The 17147-nt window shown below is 42.1% G+C and overlaps 1 protein-coding gene across 1 annotated transcript in view; it reads right to left on the reverse strand.

Moving 5' to 3' along the window:
- The window catches only part of Mcm8 (minichromosome maintenance 8 homologous recombination repair factor), a 33556-nt gene that overhangs the window by 9175 nt on the left and 7234 nt on the right, over window positions 1-17147 (reverse strand). Inside the window, exons 7-14 of the mRNA XM_005365555.2 lie at window positions 15129-15327; window positions 14054-14139; window positions 11897-12048; window positions 11425-11620; window positions 8884-8914; window positions 8052-8192; window positions 5700-5841; window positions 1214-1409 (exon numbers count right to left, since the gene is read on the reverse strand). Coding sequence (XP_005365612.1) covers window positions 1214-1409; window positions 5700-5841; window positions 8052-8192; window positions 8884-8914; window positions 11425-11620; window positions 11897-12048; window positions 14054-14139; window positions 15129-15327 — 1143 coding nt within the window. The remainder of the gene's footprint in view (window positions 1-1213; window positions 1410-5699; window positions 5842-8051; window positions 8193-8883; window positions 8915-11424; window positions 11621-11896; window positions 12049-14053; window positions 14140-15128; window positions 15328-17147) is intronic.

Raw genomic sequence — 17147 nt, forward strand, 5'->3', positions numbered from 1 at the left:
TATGCAGCCCAGGTTGGCCTCAAACTCACAGAAGATTCACCTGTCTCTGCCTCCCAAGTGCTGGGATTAAGGCCACCACACCCCACTCAGATGTATAAATTATTTAACATTAGCTGTGGACAGCATCACACGCCTGTAGCTTCTATAGACGAGAAGATAGTGGAAGACAAAGGAAGACAGCAAGGGTCACTTAAACCTATGGATTTAGGACTAGCAATGAGTAACACAGTTGAGATTCCCCATTTCAAAAACAAAGGGGAATGGGAGAGGTTGGAGAGATGGCTCAGTACTCACAGCACTCAGGTTCCAGGGGAATCCAACACCCTCTTCTAACATGCAGGCAAAATACCAATACACATAAAATAAAAACAAATAAATCTTTAAGAAAAAGTAAATTTCCGAAAGAAGAAAAGAGAAATAAGCTGCTCTAGTAAGGTCTAGTTTTCCCTGAGATACTGTCTTCTCACTTTTATGTCACTTAAGTCTGTTTTTCTCTTACACACATTACATTCACCCTGTACAAAATGAATTAGAAGTGGAAGCACAAGCCAGGAGGTGGTGGTGCACACCTTTAATCCCAGCATTCAGGAGATAGAGGCAGGTAGGTCTCTGTGAGTTGAAGGCCAGCCTGAGCTAGAGAAAGTTCCAGGTCAAGTGTACACAGACAAACACTATCTCAAACAAACAAAAAACAAGACCAAAAAAGGAGGAAGTACAAAGTGAACTTTGTTCTTGAAAGAGAGCACACCCCTTAAGTACACAGCAGGGCCTTCTTAGCTAAGCTGACAGGGATCCTTTACCAGGGTGTGCAAAGCCACTAGCTTCTCACTGCTGCTTCCCACTATTCGGTCTTACTGAGTTTAAACAGTTTCTGGTTTTTGATGGTGTTAACACTGCAGTGCACATTCCACGCACGTCTATGGAGTTGCTAACTATGATCAGGATTTCCTAAGCATAGAGTACTTAGAATAAACAGAATTACAGAATCATACAAGGTGGTTTTCAACATGTGGAGGACATGAGGATTCTTTCCCACTCCTTTAACATAGGTAACTGCATCTAAAACCTTGGCCTGTCTGGTAGGCTATCTGTGGCACCTGTTTTTTCAGGACTTTAGCGCATTTCTGGACATTTACTGGAGACCTGAACTTGTGTGAGCTATCCACTGATATGCTTTTCCTAGTGATCACAGCACACATTTGAAGAGACTTACTTCAAATTCTCAGAAACTGTTTTGGCTTTATTGTAGTGTCCTCCAACTGGATTTGCAGCAGCAATAATGGAAGTCCTTGCAGGGAGGCTGCAAACCACACCAGCTTTGGCAAGGCTAATGCTCTGCTGTTCCATGGCTTCTAACAAGGCTTGATGTTGATTCCCCATCTTATCAAATTCGTCTATTCCACAAATGCCTACAAGCACAGTAGGAAAATAGATAAAAACATCTTTCTCTGGTCAGGTTTCAAATCTGTAAGGCAGAGGTTACTGCACAATGATTATTTCCATTTATTTCTAGAACTTAAAATATCAAGAGTTAGTGAGAACTGCCATTTGTTTTATCTTATTACTAAAGCTTGTGCAGTATTCACCATTCCCTGTGGGTAACACACTATGTGGTGGCTCCATATATGAAGATACGCAAGTCTTAAAATGCATCAAGACCTAATCAGTCAGGTAAGACCCAGACATCTAAGAAAAGTACTTCTCAAACCACTTAGGATATGCAAGATTAAGTGCCTGCTTTCTGGAGCACAGTCTAGCTAAACTAGGAGAACTGAAAGGGCTGAAGGAAAAGGTATGCCTTCAGCTGAGTCTTTGGGGGACTGTAGGCAACATGATTCAGGTGGAAGAACATAGCTCCAGTCAGAAGGCACAAACATGGCTCAGTAAAGGGAGGTATTGATTGATGACACTTGCAGGGACTCTTAACACATAGTACCACCACTGAAGGTTTTCTGAGTACCAGGGAGGCCTGAAGCACAAGTTACTGGGGTCATTAGCACATCTGGTAGTGCGCTTTCTCCCACTTGTGCACACCAGTTGGGGGATTCTCTGGAGGGCTTTCCCATGGTTAGACTCATTTATACTCTGTGGTCACCTAATCCTTGCCAGCTAAGCACATATGAGAAATAACTGCTTTTTAGCTTGTTCACGTTTCAAGACCTATATATACATCTAGTTTGTGGTGCTGGGGCTTGAACCTATGGCACATTAGAACCAGAGCTCTCTCACACCCTTCAATTCAATCCAGTGCCACTTCTGGGTTCCTACTTCATGGAACCGATTTCCCTTTGTGCAGCACTTCCTTTCCGTCATCTCTACAGATGCCCACATCTAGTTATTTAGACCTTTGCTCTTTTCTTCATATTCATAAGCTAGTAGAAGCCTTTCCTCTACATCCTCTCATTTGGCAAGGTCAGTTTTCTATATTGATTATCAATTCTTATTTTTGTTTTTGGCTTTTTCAAGACAAGGTTTCTCAGTGTTAATAGTCCTAGGTGCCCTGCAACTTGCTTTGTAGACCAGGCTGGCCTCGAACTCAGAGATCTGCCTGTCTCTGCTTCTTGAGTGCTGGAATTACAAGCACGTGTCACCACCATCCAGCAATTTCTCAATCTAGTATCTTTATCTCATTTTATTTCATCTCTTTGTCTCATTTTATTTCATCTCTTTGTCTCATTTTATTTCATTAAATTCATGTTCTCGTTAAGTTTCCTGGGAACTTTTCATTGGTACTTGGATTTCAGTTTTGTGCAGACAGGGAACTTTGTTACCTTGTTTATCCTGTTCATGTGTACTGGCTGTTCTGCTCAAGCCTGTTTATACTGTTGTTCCTACCAGTACTTTTCCTTCTCTAACTATGATCCACCCTATCCCCTTGGGTGTTAGTTTATAGACTAGGTTGTTGACTACATTTAGTAACCTGCAAGCGACTCAGGAAGGGGAAACAAGAGTGACTGGACTCTGCCCCCTCTCTTCCCCCATACATGAGGAAGGCACGAGGCTGCTCAGCAGAGCACGAGGACAGTGAACCTCCCTCCGGGGTTGGCTGTGTGTACATCACGCTTCCTGTGCTGCCCCGCTGTTCTGTCCATGCCTCTGACAACGATGTTACTGGAAATTCTTAGTTTTTTGCACATTTCCTCCCAAGCGGGGATGAGGTGGGAACAAAATCAAGCAACTCCCTCTCTTGGCTCCTTCTTCACAAAGTATAAAGCGAGGCAGCCAACTTTTTCTGAAAGGGTCCATAAGTATCTTAGGTTCAGGAGGCCATAGTTTACATACACTTATGGCTGGGTTTTTTTTGTTGTTGTTGTTGTTGGTTTTTTTTTTGTTGTTGTTCGTTTGGTTGGTTGGTTTTTCTGTACAATTCTTTATAACTATATTTTAAAAAGTTTTAGCTGTACAAGCCCAATACAGGGCTCCACCTATGGACTGAAGTCTGCTGTCCCCTGGTGTCGGTTGGTTTTTTTGAGACACGATTTCTCTGTAGCTTTGGAGCCTGTCCTGGAACTAGCTCTTGTTACCAGGCTGGTCTCAAACTCACAGAGATCCGCCTGCCTCTACCTCCCGAGTGCTGGGATTAAAGGCGTGAGCCACCACTGCCCAGCATGTCGGCTGATTTTAAAGGTCTCATCAGATAGCCTGGATGATCTATAAAGCCTCAGAATCATGGTTCCTCCTCAGTTTCCTGACGGCTGGGATCACAGGCATGTTCTCATCCCAGGGATTTTTTTATTTGTTTTTTTTCTTATTTTATGTGTATGAGTATTTTGCCTGTATGTATATTAAGTGTACCACAAGTGTGCCTGGCACCGAAGGAGCTAAGAGGGTGTCAAATCCCCTGGAACTGGAGTTACAGATAGTTATGAGGCATCGTGTGGGTGCTGGGAAATGAGCCCAGGTCCTCCCTGAGAGAACAAGTGTTCTTAATTGCTGAGCCATCTCTCCAGTCCCAGCCCATGGTGAAAACCATGAACTAGAACCACCCTCAACTCTTCAGCTTGTGTGAGTACGAACATTAAGTCACAAAATTTAATACGTAAACCTCTTCTGGTCATTTCATCAGATGCTGAAGGAAAATACCCTTTGTCCTCTCCTCTCCTCTCCTCCCCTCCCCTTCTCTTCTTTTTCCTTTCCTTTTTCCTTTTTCAAGACAAGGTTTCTCTGTGTGGTTTTGGAGCCTGTCCTGGAACTTGCCCTGTACACCATGTTGGCCTCAAACTCACAGAGATCTGCCTGCCTATACCTCCTGAGTGCTGGGATTAAAGGTGCGCACCACTACCATCTAACTAGAAAGACTATTTTTTAAAAGCTTTATATTTCCTTTTTACCTCACAGCCTTTGTAAAGATTTTAGCAGGACCCTGTTTGTTGCTAGAACTCAGTCCTGTTGGTATTTGTAAAATTCCTTTCTACCTATCTAACTGTGCTAGTTAGCCTCACAGTGTTTAGTTAATCTAAATATATGCAAAACATGGAACTAACATTTCACATCTTACATTTCCTTAGTGGTTGTACACCTAACCCTCTAATCACCCGCCTTCTAAGAAGTAGCCTGGCAGTCTGACAGCTAACTACCCTTACATGACTCCTTCCTTCAGCTGAGACCTCAGGGGAAGCACTGCAACTCTGACAAGCACCAGACGAACAGCTGCTTCAGCAGATACTTGCTGATTACTAGCTGTACACCAGTGGCATGCTCCACGCATGCAGAACAGCACCAGAGATAAAATCGCCCTCCCCTTGTGAATTTATCTGGCCAGTAAGAGGCAGACAACTGAAAATGTGGTGATAAGCGCTCTGGGAGGAAACGGCAGTCATGTCAATGAGCACAGATTCTGCCACAGAAGAAGGCTGAGATGGAGATCAATGCAGTGAAACTATTTAAGTCACATCTCTAAGTTCATGGGGCAGTTCTTCTAGAACACTAGTTGTCATCCATCTTCTTTCCTGTTTCAAGGCAATTAGAACAATTTTGAGCTAAGTAACAGTAAGGCTCTCACTGGGTACTCACTATACACATACACACTAAGCAATGGGAACAAGGCAGTCTACAGGCTAGTTCAATCCACTCCATAAGGAACTTACCACAGAACTCTACAGAAATGATCACAGATGTGACAGGGATATCAGGTGGGAGGTGTAGAAACCGTCCATGTTTTATCTGATTATTTAATTACAACATATATTTGCTGTAAGATTCTGAAAACAAACCAGTTTCAATTGTGTAACAGAAATAAAAATGATAGTACTGTATGTTCCAATTATTTGACACTCATTATCAATCTACTGGTTAGGAGAGTGCTGTCTAAATGGCTCTCAAACTAAAGTAAGTTTATCGAGATGAAGAAAGTACGCCAGAGGTGGTGCATGTGCCTCTAATTCCAGCACTTAGGTGACAGAGACCGGAGGTAATCCGATTTACACAGCAAGCCCACTGTCCCAAGAAGTAAAGTTTTTATTTTGTTTTGGAGGGTTTTTTTGTTTTGTTTGTTTGTTTTTATCATTTTTTGAGACAGGGTTTCTCTGTTTAACAGTCCTGGCTATCCTGGAACTCACTTTGTAGACCAGACTGCTCACAAGCTCATAGAGATCCGCCTCCCTCTGCCTCCCGAGTGCCGGCGTTAAAGGCGTGCATCACCACTGCTCATCTGAAGGAAGATTTTAAGCCCAGAACTATTAATCCCTTTTGTCTCTCACCTTGGTCACCAAGTACCAGAGCACCAGCTTCCAAAGCAAAATCTCCAGAGGAACTGTCTTTTGAAAGAGTTACAGTCAGCCCAGAGCTGGTGGTGGTATTTCCACAGACATACACACCACGGGGTGCCACATTGCATGCTGCCTATTAAAAACAAAAGGGTTAAAAGAATCATTCAGAGGGATGGAAAAACTGGCTCATCTTTGTTGCCATGCAGCATAAGAACCTACGTCCAGATCCCCAGCTCCCTTGTAAAAGCCAGACGAAGCGCTGTAACATTCAGAATCCCAGAGCTTCAGGAGTGGAAACACGTAGATCCTAGGGACTTGCTGGCCATACATTCTACTCAAAATGAAAAGCTCCAAAGTTTGACCCCATCTCAAAGAGTAATGTGCAGAGTGATAGAAGACACTGGCAGCCTCCACACAGTAACACACAGGCAGGCACACAGGCGTGCGCACACACACAGTTAAAAAAGAATCACTGACCACAGTCAACGGTTCAAACCCTGGTAGTGTTGCACATGCTAAGTAAGGGCTCTATCCCTGAATTTTTTTTTTTTGATGGATATTTTTTATATTTTGGCTGTGAGCCTACCCTTTAATGACTGAGCCATCTCTCCAGCCCCGATGGATATTTCTGTGTGTGCACCACAAATGCACTGGTGCCTACAGAAGCCAGAAAGAGGGTACTGGTTTCCTGGAGATGGAACTACAGGTGATTCTGAGTCACCTAACAAGGGTACTGGGAACCAAACTTGGGTCCTCTGGAATAGCAGCAAATGTTTTCAACTTCTGAGCCAGTTGTTTCTCCCCAAGACAGGGTCTCACATAGCTGAGGCTGTCCTCCTCAGAGTCACTATGTGGTTCAGCACCCTGGAGTGCTGGCTTTACAAGGGTACACAAACAGCTGTCTTTTGTGTGACAAGCATTCTATCAACTGAGCTACACTTGCAGGCCTCTTTGTTAGTCTGTTTTGAGAAGTCTCACCATGATCTGAGAGTGGGGTGGTTTACTAAGTGGTCAGAAGAAAGTAGGAACATAAATGCTAAGTGCTTCCCAGTAATGCTGTTCTAAAACATGGCCTCTAATATTATAGCTTTTTAAAATTGTTTTTTATTGTTTAGGGATGTGTGGTGTGTGTGTGTATATTGGTGTATTACATGAATGTATTAAGTGTACCACATGTGTGCAGTGCCTGGGGAGGCCAGAAGAGGGCGTCATATCCACTGGAACCAGAAACACAGATAGCAGTGATCTGCTATGTGGGTACTGGGAACCAAATTCAGGTCCTCTACAAGAGTGCCAAATGCTTTTAATCAGCTAACCATCTCTTCAGCCTCTGTTTTCACTCTTACTATAACTAGGTAACCCTTGCCTCGCTATTGCAAGGGTTCAGAACAGATTAAAGTATGTTCTTCTGGCCAGAGACCCAAACAAGGATGTAATGTTTTAAAGGAATGAAAAAGACAGGTTTACTATTCAACCACAGGGAATAAAGATGACACATGTGAAGGGTGGTGGGATGAAGATGCAATGGCAAGATCAAAGTAATCCTGTCTGCACACCAGGATCACCTTGGGGCACTACATGTGGACAAGTACTAGCTTCAGGCTGCCTATACCATCCTCAAAGAGTTTCAAAGACAACTGTGATATACAACCAGTGCTCAACTGCTAGACAAAGATTCATCAGCACAGGAGTGACTGCAAGGAGGGGCTTTGTGGACATCCTTAAGAAGGACACTGCTGGGCACCACTCTGGGAAAACTATGAGCTTCCAACAAAATACCTTCTAGAGCCACCACGAACCCAAGAGGAACACACCATCAGGCTCTGGCTGACAGAGACAGAATCTTCTTCGGTGGCTAACAACTGACTGGTGAGAAAAGCTGTTTTGCTTTGGATTCAGAGAAACGGTGGCAATGTACACAGATATAGATCCCTTACCTTTACCAGAATATTCTGAAGCCCTAGCAAAAAGCCTATATACTTGTAAGGAGAGAACACATGACCAGCTTTACTTCCTTCTCTGTTCTGTTCATCGCTGTAGTCACATCACAAGAGATTAGCAAAGCATTACTAGGTGCAATAATGGTCTAAGGAAAACAGCATTTCATCATAGTTAATATCGCCAGAGACCAGAATGCCTATGTGGTCTGTGTGGCAGAAGACTAGCCTGATGTGAAAATAGAGCCACATATATAATACATATTACTCATACAAACTCCAGTTCCTCTATACCCCCAGACAAACTAGATCCTCTGCAACCCCAAATGCCATTTGTTGAGAAATGTCACCTGTCAATTATTCATACATTATATAAGCAGAAGGCAAAATACTAAATAATTAATACCTGCAGCATCTGACTCTTCCCCAAGCCTGGATCTCCAACAATCAGGATGTGTGGGTCTCCTCGAATAGGAATCCTGTTTTTGTCATCTGCGTACTTCTGGCTACCTCCAAAGAGTGCTAAGGTCAAACCTGCTTTAACAAGCTCGTGTAGCAGGAGGGAACAAGACAGAAAAACATCAAGATGACTAGCAGGAGGTATTCCTGCATGGTTACAGTAAGACTTGTCTGTCTGGAGATTATTTTCTCTTCACAGTGCTGATGGAGGGCAAGGCTTGGTACCTAATTAGTCAGAAGCTCTTCCCTGAGCTATGCTACCAGCCAGGATACTGAACTGAACTTTATTTTTTTACAATGAAGTCAAGAAACAAAGCCAGGCATGTCAACAATCCAGAGCTTAGAGATACCGACACAGGAAGGTTCTAAGTTCAAGGCTATGTGGGGCAACACAGCAAAAGCCTGTCTCAAAAGTAAAAACATCTACAAATAAACTTCTATAACACAACGATTAAAAACAAAGACTGAAAGTATATAAATCAGTGGTATCTTAGACACTGCTAAGAACAACTCTGTATGTCATCAATCCATTCCCAAGTAAGAAGCACCTATGGTGCCAACTTTAACCTGGTGTCTAATTACTTTGTCTTGTGTCACAGGGGGGCATTCCCAGTAGCTGCTGGCAGCTCCCGAGGGCTATTATTTGCCTCCAACATAATCAACTTATGGAGAATGATGACTCAAAATATTAATAACTGGTAAGAGAATCTAATTACTTTTCAGTATTAATATTGACAACTTGATATACTTCTTGAATGAAGGTGAAGTAATATACTTACTTCATGACCAAATATGACAGGACAAAGTGAGCTGAAAAATAGAAGACAATTTATAAATTCTAACTTAAATTTCATAGGTCCATTAGAAGGTCTACTTTACAATTTGCTTAATTTTCTTTACTTAGTATCCAAAAAGGGAGTAAATTTTACATCTCCTCAATTCCACAAATTTTATTTTTACAGTAAACTTTATTTAATCTATAAAAAGAAGGATGCTTTAAAATCCATGCTTCTCTGAGGGAGTACTTGAAAAACATCTTAACACAGCTGATCTTACAGAATTAACACTTATCACGTTTTCCACATTCCAGGTTTCTTGTTTTATTTGATTTTGTTTTTTATTTTTTATTTTTTTGTTTTTCGAGACAGGGTTTCTCTGTAGCTTTGATGCCCATCCCGGAACTAGCTCTTGTAGACCAAGCTGGCCTCGAACTCCCAGAGATCTGCCTGCCTCTGCCTCCCGAGTGCTGGGATTAAAGGCGTGCACCACCACCGCCCGGCTCTTGTTTTATTTGAACAGACATCTTTAATCTGTGTAGTTAAGTCACTGAAAATAGGACACTAATAACTAAGCTCAGTACAAATATTAGTATTTGAAGATAGTATAGAATTTTGTTTCTTTTCAGTTCAATTCAGAAGGGTCAGATTAAAATGTGAATATAAGGAAACAGACCTACAAGGGCTGGAAAGTGATTCAACTTACAGAGTTCTTGCTGCACAGGTATAAAAATTCGGACTTCCAGAATCATGTTAAAAAAAAAATAAGTATAAGCCAGATGGTGGGGCACACGCCTTTAATCCCAGCACTCTGGAGGTAGAGGCAGGGATATCTCTTGAGTTTAAGGTCAGCATGATCTACAGAGTGAGTTCCAGGACAGTCAAGGCTACACAGAGGAGCCCTGTAAAAAAACAACAACAACAGCAACAACCCCCATCCTCCAAAAAAAACCACAGGTATAGTGGGAAGCTGTAATCCTAGCACTGGGGAGGTAGAGATAGACGGATCCCTGGTGCTCACTGCCCAGCTTAGCCAACCTCTAAGTTCCAGATTCACTGAGAGACTGGCTCAAAACATAAGATGCTTAGCAATAAACACAAGGAACATACCTGATGTTAACATAATGTGTGTGTGTGTGCACACACACACACACACAGTATTTGCATGCGTCCATTTTGTAAGTAAGGAATGAATAAAAATGGCCAGGGTAGTAGCCAGGAGTAAAGTGTGAATCTTCCTCCTGTTTTAATAAACAGAACCTGGTGTCCCTTGAAACTAATATTTACCACGTCCCAGTCTAACTGCCACCAGCTTCCTACCAAGCACCTGTACCTGTGACTTTTCTACAGCCAGAGAAGCATCGTCAGTAGACAAAGAGCAGAACAGAAGTGCTGGGCTGTTCCTCAAACCTAGGTCCCCAGGAGGCACTCTTGTTAGGGCACCAGGCCCGGCTGCCATCCCTTCTCTGTACTACCCCTGGCTTCCTGCTACTTCTGAGCTCCTCTCCCAAATAAATGACATTTAGCCAAACCGTTGCCTCCAAAGACATCTAAACTGAAGCATAACTGCTGTGTACTGACAATTCTAATTCTATCTTCTCTGTCCTCTCACAGTCCATTTCTTATCTAGTATTGGTCAATAAACTGAAGGTCCAGGGTGGAAATAATTCCAGCTGTGTAGAACGTACTGACTCAGTCTCTAGCATTCAACTAGTAGTAGAAAGCAACAACATGCAAATCAATTAGGTGTGGTATTTTCATTAAAAACTTCCTGAAAAACAGTGTGCCTACATCACTAATCTGCTAGATTAATAAAGTGAAAGATAATTCTTTAAAAAACTTCAGTTTGGATGATGAAATCACAAACATGAAGATGGAGAAAGAGAGCCGAAGACAGGCCACTAAGAGGCTGCTTCACTGACAGCCAGTGAGGAGTGACAGCTGCCTGAGCCTTCACGTGGCTGTTCCTGGCGCCTGCCTGCCTGCCCAGACGACCCCTCTGTAGCTCACACACATACAGATCCTATCACAGCACTAGCTTTCCCAGAGTAGGTCAGGGTGGCTATGTGGTGGGAAACTCACGCATTTAAGGACAAGAACTTAAGTAACTCAAGACTTCCCTCAGTTGGCAAACTGACATATGAAAAATAGAAAGAAAAGACTCAATTCTGGAGCCAGAAACCTTGATCAATTTTTTACAGAATGTACTCCGAGTCTTCTTCCTTCTTGATTTTCCTCATTTCTTCAAAATTACCCCCAAATTGTCAGAATGCCAAAAGCATACTATATCAAGTAAGACAAGTACATTACTAACTAATAACTACATGGCAAACTTCTGTGTGAGACAGTCATCATTTAAGCTAGGCATCATTTTTCCTAAAAAGGCATAAGTATAAACACTCCTACCATGAAATAACAAATAGCGGCCTACACGTGCTCTATGGACTCAAGTTTGTTGCGCATTCTGACTAGTTTCTCTGACAAGTAACCAAGAGCATACTGCCATGCACATCTATGGCAAAGCCTCGGGTCACTAAGACATACTTGACAATGAGCTTCAGCAGGTTCTCTTCGGCCTGAATCTCTTGGATGGCATAGAGGTCTTTAAGTGAGAACTCCATCAGTGTCCCATGCTGACTCCCATCCTCTGCAGTCTGAGATTTCTGTCCTTTGCTGTTGCTAACAGAATTTGACTCAATGTACAAAAGGAACATGCACTTATCGTTCTTATTCCGAGAACCTATAAATTCAAAACATTAAATGTACTGTTTTCATTTCCCATACAAGAACTTGACTGACTGTTCAACAAGATTTATAACTGAGTAACTTTATTTACTATTCACTTGAGGCTTTTTAGAGACGACCCTTCTACCTCAGCTTCCTGAGGACTAGAGCACTTCATCTTACATAGAAAAAAGGAATTCCTAAATTATTTGAGATGCAGAAGTATCTTATAGATTAAAAAAAGCTAATATATCACTGTTGAGAGACAGTCATGAAGAAAGTTACAACATACCTTCTTCGGTATTTGAGACTTTGACAATTCCAGTAATCGTCACTGTATCTCCTGGGACACAACTATCTACAAGATCATGAACGAGTTCACATTCGATTGTTCGAGGGATCCGCCCTGCTTCTCTCTGTGCATCAGACATCAGTTCCTGTATCCTAAGGCATTCAACAGTTTCAAGTTAGAATACATCTTCCCTTCAGCTGTTTCTTCAATACAGTGACTGTTCAGGATCTGTACAATGCTGCTCTAGAAGAAGGCAAACTGGTTTTTAAGGAGTTCAATGGTATTTCAAAAATCACTTTAATAGTTCCCAGTTGAGGATGGCAAAATGAACATATATGTATTCATTTCACCTAGCATCCCTCAAGAATCCAACAAATAAGAGTCACCAAAGAAGTGAAGGCAAGTTTGGAGCATGCAAATGTGGCGGAAACAAATGAGGTATTAGTGAAACTTCTGAAAAGAGCAGACAGTGAAATAGTGAGGGATGAAGCACAGAGCTGTCCAGAATGCACAAACTAAACTCATCAGGGGATAGAGAAGCGGCAACCCAGGGTCTCAGGAGAGCCCCAAGAGGTTCTCAAAGTTGGGGGCAGGCAGCAACAGACAGTACAAAAATAAGTTTTTAGAATTTCTTTGGAAGGAGTTAGCAATCAAGTAGGGAAAGAACAAGAATTTACCATCAGGAGCAGGAACACTATCCTATAGGAATGGACAAATTCCTTCTAAGAGGGCGCTAAGATGTCCACACAGCTACCTCAACTCCAGAATAAAACCTCCTCAGTTCAGCATTTTAGGAGCTCTAACCAATTCAAGAACACTCAAAACTGTCTTACTTGGGAAGAAGACCCAAAGAGGAAGAACTCCAACCCACAGAGAGCAGAAAAGAAGATCCCACCTCTGTAAACAATTTCTCACTTCATCTCTGAAATGGTAGAGGTTCAGGAAGAGAAAATTAAAAAAAAACAGGAGTCTAAGAGTATGTCCAAAAAACAAAATAAAAAGTGTTTTGAGATGGGAACAGAGGGAATCAGAAAATTAAAATCACCAGGGTAAGTCAGGGTGGTGCATGTCTGTAACTCCAGTGCTCAAGAGGCTAAGAGAATTGTGGGTACAGGTTATGGGCTACAAAGTTAGTCTCGATACAATGACAGCAACATAAAAAGCAAAGGTTTCTAGAAATGGAACACCACCACCAACTAATTTGGAAAGCAAGCGAGAAATAAAAAGGTGGGGCAGACACAAGACAATGGGTAATGATAGGGGCACACATGACTGAAGTCCAAAGAGAAGACAACTCAGGGACAAACAGTGTCAAGGGGCATGAAAATAACTAGGTATCCTTCACCATTTCACAGGGGCCCAAATAAAGAGATTACAAAGAGGGGGAGTTCAGCACCCTAAAGGGACTGAGAGTCCGACAGCATCAGGCGCCCCACTAACAGCAGGGAAGACAAAAAACTAAGCAGACTCAAGGAGCTGTCATGGACATAGCATCAAAGCTGGAATGACTAGATGAAAACTACGTAAATGGGGAGGCTGGAGAGATGGCTCCACGGTTAAGAGCACTTACTGCTCTACTAAAGGACCCACGTTCAGTTCCCAACACTCATGAACTGCCTGTAACTACGGCTCGGGGGTTCAATCCCATGCCAATCTTCTGGCCTCTGATGTCCTCTTCTGACCTCTACAGGTACTAACACATTCATGGCACACATTCATGTAGACATACTACACATAAATAAAAATAAACCTTCTTTGCAAAACAAAAAACCAATGCCTTACTTGCAAAACAAATAAAGTAAAATAAACCAATAGTAAATGGCATAAAATGTTGAACAGAAAATGAGAACCTATCATAAAATAGCCCACTTTTAAATGATTATCTAAAACTTCAGTATTATCACAGCCCATCATGGAGTATGAAATGACTCATGACATTTAAGTACAAAATGAACCACTTCTCAGTAGCAATGGGATGTAATAGCTGTATCCTTTCTAGAATCCAGTAACCAATCAATGTCAAAGAGATAATTAGCATTTTAAAACAGTCTCATCAAATAAGCACTGTTTGTAGATCAGATGCCACGATATATATAATAAAACCATAGACTTCCTCGGCAGAACAGAACTCTTTTACTTTATGTTCTGAGTGCTTACTTGATCAACTGCCAGTCCACTGTAACTGTGAGCGGAGAGCTGTGCAGAGGAGCAAAGGACTTCCCGCGACAGGCAGGCACAGGACACTGCAACACGAGATTCCCACGGACTCTGGTAAGCACACGGACTCTGGTAAGCCATAATCACATCTTACAGTAACTAAGTTACAATCTTACCCACTTCCTGTTATAATCTTCAGATGTCATTCTTGGCCCTTTTCTAGCTGACCTTTCTCATTGCCTGTACTTCCTTTTTGCTGTGAGTAGCCAAAGCTCCCACCTCACCTCCCAACTGCATACTTACTCCTTTCTCTAAGCCAGGAACTCTCCCAGTCTTAGGCTCCTTGCCTGCCCCTTCTCCTTCAGTCTACATGCTTTGACCCAATCTTCTTCCTCTGGAAAGCCTTTATCAAGAACCTTTGTTTTAACCCTCAGGTCTCCTCTAGCACCTTTGCATTGTATGGTATATTCACTTGACAAGTGATTCTCACTGTATATGCAGGATGTGTTCAAGTTTTCCTAAGTCACTTGTTGTGTGTCTGAAGCTCCAGGTACATTTATAAACCTAATGTACTGTAGCAGATAGGAACAGTGTAACTCCCCGATCAGGAGCGGGAGTCAGTTTCCCCTCCTGGAATCTGGCAGTCTGTGACAAAAGTCATGGTGCATGATTTCCAAGGCCGGCATATGAAAGGCAGCATTCTGCCTACCAACTGCTCCTTCCACAGCAGCTGACAGCAGCCAAGAGCAGACTACAAGCTCTGAACTGCCACCAAGTGTGTGAAAAGCCAAAAGCAGCCCATAAGGAAGGTGCCCAGTCAGGACACCTTTACCAGTTCCAGCCATCATGGGCTGGAACACCAAGGGGACACAGAGGCAGAATTACCCAGTGGGAGTTCTTCCCGCCTTCTAAACCAAGAAGTCATGAGAAGTAACAGTCTTGTGGTTTTGAGCTCTAAGTATAAGGCCATTTGCTCTGCAACAGCTCTGATTAAAGACTCTGGGAAAGGTTTTCTGTAAACAGATGTGCCTTCTTAAAGACGACAGAAGGTAAAGTTGGTTAAGGAACACATCACCTTTGTAGGAAGATTGTACTTCCCATCGGGAAGAGGGAAGCTCTGGATCTCTCCACATGCAGCACAACGGAAAGCCATCTTGGTGCAGAGAGGCTTGATGTTACCGACACGAACCACAGTCCCTCTAACAGAGATGTACTTCCCATAGCAGTTTGCTCGGATGCTCTTGAGGTGTGTTAAGGGCTCATAGTTGTACACTCTAAAAATAAAGCAAGAATGTGCCTATCTATAAACTTATGGCGAGCAGAAAGAGTTGTATTTTCACAGGTTCCTTTGGGAGCAGCTGTAGAATTTATCCCAGAAATTTCACATGAGCTAAATTTTATTAAAAATAAAAATTGCTAATCTCATATGTTGCCATCTAGGGAAAAAGTGGGAGGGAAAGAATTAATGAAATAAAAGGAAGCCACTGTGGAGTGTACGCCTTTAATACCAGAACCCAGGAGTCAGAGGCAGACAAATCTCTGAGTCCAAGGCCAGCCTGGTCTACAAAGTGAGTTAGAGGACATTCAGGGCTAAGAAAGAAACCCTGTTTTGAAAAAAAAAAAAAACCAGGGCTGGAAAGATAGCTCAGAGGTTAAGGACACTGACTGTTCTTCCAGAGGTCCTGAGTTCAATTCCCAGCAACCACATGGTAGCTAGCAATCATCTACAATGAGATCTGGTGCCCTCTTCTGGCCTGTAGGCATACATGGAGACAGAGCACATAATAAATAAAATCTTTAAAAAAAGAAAAACAAAAACAAACCAAAACCAACAAAACAAAACAAACAAAAGAACAAAGAAAGGAAAAATAATTTCAAAAGGAAAATTCTATAGATAAAGTGACTCTAGAGTTTCTAACGTTTTTCATGTTTCTCTCTCTCTCTGTGTATGTGTGTGTGTGTGTTTTATGCTTAGTTTTGTTGCTGTTTTGAGACATTTTGTATACTGTGAAGAAGTGTCACTCTAGTTGGTTTAATAAAGAGCTGAATGGTCAATAGCTAATTTCCAGGCACAGAGGATGCTAGGAAGAAGGGTGAAGATGCCAGGAGACACAGAAGAAATATGAAAACAGGATGGACAATATTAAATGAGGTAAACAAGTCTCAGGGCAGCACATAGATTAATAAAAATGGGTTAAGTTATAAGAGCTAGCGAGAAACAAGTTCTAAGCTATCAGCCAAACTTTCATAATTTAATAAGAAGTCTCTATGTGGTTACTTGGGAGCAGGCTGGAGGGGCAGACAAAGACTCCCTACAAAGACAGGCCTTGAACTCAGATATATGCCTGTCTCAGCTTCTCGGATGCTTGGATTAAAGGTGTATACCACCACTCCTGGCCTAACTTCTCGGATGCCGGAATTAAAGGTGTGCACCACCACACCTGCCTAACTTCTTTTTAAAGAGCTGCTACAAAATATCTCCTATAAATTTTTGGAAGAGAAAAACAAAACCCTGAAGTTTAAAGAATATAAAAACTCTGGAAATGATGAAGTAGAGAATATTTACTCCCCTGTGTCTAATAAAATTCTAAGAATTTAGTTAAGTACACTTCACAAATAATCACATTTATATAGTAGTCTTAACAGGTTCAGAAACAACCTTTACAAAAGTTTTCAGATCAGGAAATCAGCTTACTGGGGTAGAAAAATATTAACGTTTATCATGATGTGTTAGAATAATCCTCAGTAGGTCATTTGGTTATGGTACTAAATAAGCAAGGAACATTGGTTTCCTTGTTTATATAAACAGAGGCTCTCGTTCTGTTTTTGGCTTTTTTCCTCTCCTTTCCTTTCAGCACTTACTGATTAGTGTGTGCAAGGGCACACATGAGTGTACCATGGCGTACATGTGGCGCGCAGTGGACAACCTGTGGGAGTGGCTCTGTCCTTCCACTGTATAGGGTCCAGGGACTGAGCTCAGGTCATCAGGCTCAGTGGCAGCATCTTTTACCCACTGAACCTTCTCACCAACCCAAGGTTCTTGTTCTTAAATACTTTTCACTACACAAAAACATGTGAGCACCCTTCAATGGAA

This window comes from Microtus ochrogaster, unplaced genomic scaffold (genome assembly GCF_000317375.1).
Source record: "Microtus ochrogaster isolate Prairie Vole_2 unplaced genomic scaffold, MicOch1.0 UNK3, whole genome shotgun sequence".
NCBI classification, from domain to species: Eukaryota; Metazoa; Chordata; class Mammalia; order Rodentia; family Cricetidae; genus Microtus; species Microtus ochrogaster.